General features: G+C 58.4%; 1 protein-coding gene across 2 annotated transcripts in view; it reads left to right on the top strand.

The window, feature by feature from the left end:
- Nucleotides 1-1,028, top strand: part of DLGAP3 (DLG associated protein 3) — a 135,059-nt gene extending 134,031 nt beyond the window's left edge. For both annotated transcript variants that reach the window (XM_032802701.2, XM_032802702.2), the window contains exon 11: nt 378-1,028. In XM_032802701.2, the coding sequence (XP_032658592.1) occupies nt 378-596 (219 nt within the window). In that variant the 3' untranslated portion in view covers nt 597-1,028. The remainder of the gene's footprint in view (nt 1-377) is intronic.
- Nucleotides 1,029-6,773: the final 5,745 nt, after the last annotated feature.

The raw sequence follows: 6,773 nt of genomic DNA on the forward strand, positions 1-6,773 counted from the left end.
ACATGTACGGATTCTTGCAGGTATGAGAGCACATAGACGGGCACCCACTCAAATGTGTGTTCTCTTGCATGGTCTCACACACAAACAGATGTACACACATAGGAATGTGTGCACACAGATGCACACATACACATTTGGATGTGCCTACACAGACACGTGCACACACGTGAATGTGCACGCCCACTGTGCGCACCCTTACATGGTCTCACACACAATCATACAGCTGTGCATACATCCATTCCCCCCCCGATGAACACAGACACACACACACGTGTGCACCCGTCACATGCAGCCACAGATACACCCTGTCTAACACGGCACGTCCAGTGCTTCCCAGAACCCCCTCTAATCCCTTCTCTGTCTGTCTATCTGCACAGAAAGAGAAGAAGGTCCCTCCCCCGATACCAAAGAAGCCGCCGCGCTCCAAGGTGCACCCGGTGAAAGAGCGCTCCCTGGACTCCGTTGACCGGCAGAGGCAGGAAGCCAGGAAAAGGCTCCTGGCAGCCAAGAGAGCTGCCTCCTTCCGCCAGAACTCAGCCACCGAGAGTGCAGACAGTATCGAGATCTACATCCCCGAGGCGCAGACCAGGCTGTGACCAGAGCACTGCCTTTTCTACCGCACTGTACAGAGAGTACATAGCTCACTGTGATGGCCGGGGCCCGGGCCACAGGGACCCCCCGGGGCAGCTCTCGGCCCACTCACAGCTTCTCGACTTATCGTCTACGATTCATGGATCCGACGGTGAATGAACACGAGCCTGATTCTGTCCTGCCCTTGTGCCCCTCCCTGTGGGGCAGGGCTCTGCCCCGCCCTGCCTGCCCACAACCCCCTTCCTGGCTTCTCCCCAAGCCCTGTCTGCCCTGAAGCCTTTTCTGCCCCCCATCTCCCCTCCTTCTTGCAGCTCCTTCCTGTCCCTTCCCTGCACACTCCCTGGTGGCCAGCTGTACCTTCCTTTCAGAGCTCTTTGTACCTTGCTCCTTACAGCCCCCCTCCTCTTTGTGTCCCCCTCTCCTCTCCTCATGCCCTCCCTCTTATATTGGAGAGGAGCCCCCCACCCAGCTCAGCTGATGGGTCGGGGGGCAGGCAGGCCCTCCCCTGCACGTCCATGTGTCCTCCCTCCATGGTCGCGCCACCTTTAACTTCTCCCATTTCCTCAATTCAATGGAAACAAAGCGTCTTGCGGGCAGGACCGGCGCTAGTGTTTTTAGCGCCCTAGGCGCACAGCCATTTCGACGCCCTGCACGCTGGTCCCGCGGCTCCGGTGGACCTGCCGCAGTCGTGCCTGCGGAGGGTCTGCCGGTCCGTGGCTCTGGTGGAGCTGCCGCAGGCGTGCCTGCAGGAGGTCCACCGGAGCCACGGGAGCAGCGGACCATCCGCAGGAATGCCTGCGGCAGGTCCACTGGAGCTGCCTGCCACCCTCCCTGGCAAAATGCCGCCCCCCAATAATCCTGGTGCCCTAGGCGATTGCCTAGGCCTCCTAAATGGAAGCACCGGCCCTGCTTGCGGGGGGAAGCGCCGCTGAGCTCCTGCCAAAGTCACCATTCCTGGCCACCCGGCAGGCCAGCTTCCCTTGCTGGCGTGAGGCTTCGGGCCATGGCGGGCATGAGGGGCAGTCCCTCCACGCACCCCGACCATGGTTCAGTCCCATCCCTGCCTCTTGCTGGGGCACCTCGGGGAATCCATGGTCATAGACCTATATACATATAATCGAAGGAATAAAACAAAAACTACACATGACCACAGCTGTGTTCCTGCTGGTGAGACTGGGATCAGATCATCAGGAAATCCATGACAGCAGCAAAACCAGCCCCCGCTTTCCCTACATGTACATCTTCAGTAAGAATATGCTATGATTTCTCTTCTTTCTTCCTTACTTTCCCTTCCTGCAAGCGAGAATCCTGGGCCTGCTCTGGCGTGTGGCCGCTCATCACGGGAGGCTAGGAGAAGGTCAAAACTTGGCTGGTCACTTTATCTTCCATCCCTCTTTGATTTCCCCACCAGCTGCTGGTCTGACCAGATTATCTTGGGAGTGGAATTCGAGGGAGAGGCTGGGGGCCGGGACAGCTAGTGTCTTTGGAGCAGCGTTTGGATTCTGTCTGGCAAGGGTTGGCAGAAGCTGAGCTCTCGGGGGTTGGGGTTCCCTGGGTGCTTTCCCTCCTCCTGTTAGACGAGCATAGAAACAAGCCTGGCCTTTCAAGTGACCAATCCACCCTGCAGGGTATTGCTCTCGAGCCAAGTGCAGGGCACTGGTTCTGACCCATCTGCATCTGGTTTAAAAACATGGCTGTCCCCAGGGGCCAGGCCAGAGGAGATGGCAGGGATGGCAAACGTGCCATTGACAACCCATCTTGCCTTAGGAGGAAGAGGAAGCTGCTGTTATGTCTCTGGGGTGTTGCTGTGCCGGCTCCTTGTGTTGTATTTACTATTGTTAAGGAAGGGGAGGAAAACCCTTGGAAGTGTCAACCGCACAGATGAAGCTCCAGCAGGTGAGGGTACTTGGGGATGACGTTTCTGTGGATGAGCTGGCCTGTCTGAATGTCGGGGGGGGGGGTGCTCAGGGGCCACCTGTGGGGTGAAATGCGGGTTCGTTGTTACATGCCACGTCTGTTCTGTATGATGATCCTAGAGGCTCTGTTTCGGAGCTTCTCAACCCAAGGGTAACAAACCCCTGGTGCTGAATGGGGTGGGGGTCTCAGCCAGGTGGGAGTGGGTTCTGGTATGGAAAAGTTGGAGAACGCCTGTGCAATAGCAGTCATGGCAAAGGTGACACTGCGCTCGCTGTGTGGCCCCTTGAGCATTGGACTGGGAGATTTTATTCCAGCCAGACTGCGATGGGGCTGGCCATGCCGGCCCTGGCACCAGCCCAACTGTGCAAACCAATGGGAGCGGTAGGCACTCAGGAGCGAGCCATGCCAACACCAGCCAGGCCCACTGCTCTTTGGTCCTCCTCCCTCCATCACAAATGCTCCCTAGTCCCTCTCCCTGCCCCGCAGCTCCTTCACAGCACGGTGCCCTACTGCGCAGAGCAGTGGCCCTCGCTGCTAGCAGCCAGGCTAGGCCACAAAGAGAGTCCACCAGGGTCAAGGCCTGGAGCCCTCACTAGGTTCAGCCTGAGTAAAGGCTGAGGCAGGCCAGCAGGCATTAGCCTTCAGTCTCTATCTGGCCAATAGCACCCAGGGACAGCAGCTCCTGGTCACTGCGTGCCAGGAACTGCCCTCCCCGGTCAGTTGCCATCACTAATGCCAGCTGGGAAAGTGACTTAGGTGGAACTGGAGGTTGCCATGGTGGTGGGGCTCTGGCTCGTGGCCTGTTGGTTGTCACCCTGTGCCTCATGCAGTTCTTCACCTTGCCGCAAAGCGAGCGTGAAACGCGGCCGTTCTGTTCAGTGGCGCCTCCCCCCATCCCCCCCCATGCACCCGTGTAAAAGACGGGCCCTGGGGCAATGGAGGGTTGGGACCCTGCTCTGTTCAGAGCACCTCAGAGATAACCTCCAGCAGCTGCACAGGCTCCCTAACCACCGGCCCCGCTGGGAGGCAGGGTAAGTGTCGCTCTCCTTAGCAGATGGGGAAATGAAGGCACAGGGAGCCCAGGGGCACGACTCCTAAGCTGCTGTCTGTCCCTGTCATTAGAGACAGACCCAAGACATGAATGTGGGTCTGCCCTTCCCCAGGCTGAGTCCCTGCTCATCAGGGTGGGAGGGGCAGATGGGATTCGCATTACAAGAGCCCCCTTCTCCATAGGCGTCCCATGGTACGGCATTAGCAGTGCCTTGTCCTCCCGGGTATCATGAGGGATGTGCTCACATTCATGCTACCTTAGAGGAGGTGCCCTCTCTTTCCTGGAGCCATAAAGGAGATGCCATCCTCCTTCCTGCCATGGTAACTTTCTTCAGGACCCACTTTAGCATGAAGCCATCACCCCTGACAGCGAGTAGATGAATAGTGCCTGGGGAGCCTGTTGTCCACAGCCCCCTCCGCACATCGTTACCTACCTGCAAACTAGCCGAAGGTTGGGCTGCACGCTCCTCATGTTACCCCGTGTGCACCTTCTCCACCAGGCTGGGTGTGCAGAATGGGGGTGTGATTTCAGGTGAGGTGGTAGGGAGATAGAGCATGAACAGGGGGGCCCTGTAGGGTGGGTACCCATTAGGGATTTGGAGCTCAGATCATCCAACCGTTACCATGAACCCCACTGCTGATTCTCCTGGGTCACCTTTCCTCTCCTTTTCACTCATTCTGCTCCCAGCTGTGCTGACCTCTCCTTCCACCCAAAGCACAGTCTAGCCCACCTGCCCTGACATCCGTAAGGCTGGGGAGCAGAGAGTTCACCCACTGAGCCAGTTCCCTGCCTTGGGAAAATGGCCTTGCCAAGCCAACCACTCTGAAAGTTCAAGGGAAAAACTCAGTGCTGCCTTCTCACATTGTCCCTCCTTCCAACTGGGGAGCCCCCTGCACTGTGAAACCCTTCAAGGGGACCCCTCTCTTCTCGCCACCCCATGCTTGTACCAGCTCCTGGTCCCTGCCCACTCCACTGTCTTGGAGACACCCTGATTCAGACATGAAGAGGAGAGGAAAGAGCCAAGAAGAGTAGAGAAAGGGGCAGCAAGGGAAGGAGCAGAGACACCAGCCACAGCCTTGATGGCCAGATCTCTAGGGCAGGGACTGTCTTTCATGAGCGTACAGCTCCTAGCACTGTAGAGGCCCCGATCCCTGACTGGGTCCCTCAAGCGCCACTGTAATAATCGTCAATAGTAAATTTCAGCCCAAGGGGACATCCTGCCTGGCGCATGCTGGGATACCTCCCTGTAGCACCTGGGACAGGTAAGAGGTACTGAGAGATGGGAGATTCCACAACCATACTGGCTTGGGCAGGCAGAGGGAGGAAAGCTTAATTCTACCAAGAGCAATGCACCACTCACCCTGGGGCCTTTACTTCCCCCGCTTGGACGGGATCCATACCATGAAGTGGTGCTAGAACCTCCCCCAGCCCCTATTATGTGCCTGTCCAGTTGGGAGGGTTTGAAAGAATCGTATCATGGCCTCAGGTTACTACATTCAAATAGCTGTTAAAAGGGAAGGAGGGGGGAACCCAACCAGCATATCCTAGAACAGAGAATCATGAAAAAAATACCCAACAGCCTGAGCCCTGGTCCAGCTGGGGGAGGGGAAAGGCAGGAGACTCCTTGCTCAGCATCCAATACTCTCTGAACGCTGCTGTTACCGTCCTGGCCAGGAAAGCAACCATCAGCTAGGCTCACCTGTTCTCTGCCTCCATCCACACTTTAGTTCTTAGCAATGTGCCTGGAAGAGGAAGCCCTTCCACTTGTAAGTTCTGTAAGACAAACAATACTGTACAGTGACTGTGACATGTGGTTTCATTTTTATTGTAACAAACTTAGCTGTACTGTAATAAAGGCGACTCTTTGATTACTCTGGGCCTGGCACCATTCTCCCAGCCGGTGCTAGTCTCACCTTTGACCCTTCGTGTCCCCTGTCTCCCTTTCTTGTCTGGTTTAAGGGAAGGGAGGCTGAGTCTGGAGTCAGCTCATGGGGGGGACGGGACATGCTGCTCTGCTCTGGGGGCAGGAGCGAAGTGGCTTGTCAGGACGCTGGGGACGATGCAGAGCTGACCGCATCTCTTCTGCCCACCCCCCTACGTTGCGAGGGGGCTTGCCTGGAACAGACTTTAGGAGCAGAGGGGTTCCTGCAGCAGCTGGGCTGAGCCCAGAAGGGGGCTCCTGAGAGCATCTGCAGGGAGCAGCTTTACCAGTTGAGCTACAGCAAGTGCCTCCTGCCTGAGCCCCAGGAGCGGTGCGGAGCTCTGGACTGAGAGGGAGCGGCAGAGCTGTGAATCGGGGAACCCAGGGCTGGAACCGCGGGGGGGCTGTGGGTCGGGACTGAGAGGCTTGGCCCAGCCTGTTCTTCGCTCCCAAGCCGTTCAGGTGGTTTTGAGGGGCTGTCTCCAACCAGAGGGCTACATCCTTAGGCAAACCGGCTGTTTGAGCAGCCCTGAGGTTCACGCCTTGTCAGCAAAGACAGCTTGCAGGCGAGTGTGGGAGAGACTCCCTGATTAGACCCCGAGGAGCGAGGTGAAAGGGCGGGGTGCCAGCGCTAGAGACCACCTGGCTGGAGTGAGAACCGGCCCTCGCAATGAGGAGGAGAATCCTCCAGCCAGCTGGCCAGGGTGTCCACCGCACCCCAGCTCCCTGCAGGAACAATCCCCCTCTGCCACCTCCCGGGTGCCCGGCCTGGATAGACAGATACCCACCTTCCCTGGCCCTAAGCAGTGCGGCAGTGTGTGAAGTGTCCAGGGGCAGAACCTGCACTGGTGCCTGGCAGGAGGGGCCCACCCAGGCTCCAGCAGCATCAAGACGCCCGGCACCAGTCAGGGGCCCAGAGCAATAGGTCTCCGTGTGCAGCCCGGTGTTGACTCCCAGCTAGGGTGCCCAGATGTCCCGATTTTGGGGTCTTTTTCTTATATCGGCTCCGATTGCCCCCCACCCCCTGTCCCGATTGTTCACATTTGCTGTCTGGTCCCCCTGATCCCAGCCAGGTCGGGCCGGGGCTTCCGCAGGTTTTGAGAGGGGGGATGATTTGGAGGGAGCGGGGCTCTTTGCGCCTGAGCCCCGCAGCCCAGCCGGGTCGGAACGAGCAGAGGCCCCAGAGAGGGACCCGCGGGCTGCCGGAGCGGGATGTCCCGGGGGACGCGGGGAGCCCTAACCCCAGCCCGGCCCTTCCCCGCGCTCCCCAGCAGCGGCCGGGCTCGCTTGGCA

The sequence above is a fragment of the Chelonoidis abingdonii genome, chromosome 25 (assembly GCF_003597395.2).
Source record: "Chelonoidis abingdonii isolate Lonesome George chromosome 25, CheloAbing_2.0, whole genome shotgun sequence".
Classification (NCBI taxonomy): Eukaryota; Metazoa; Chordata; order Testudines; family Testudinidae; genus Chelonoidis; species Chelonoidis abingdonii.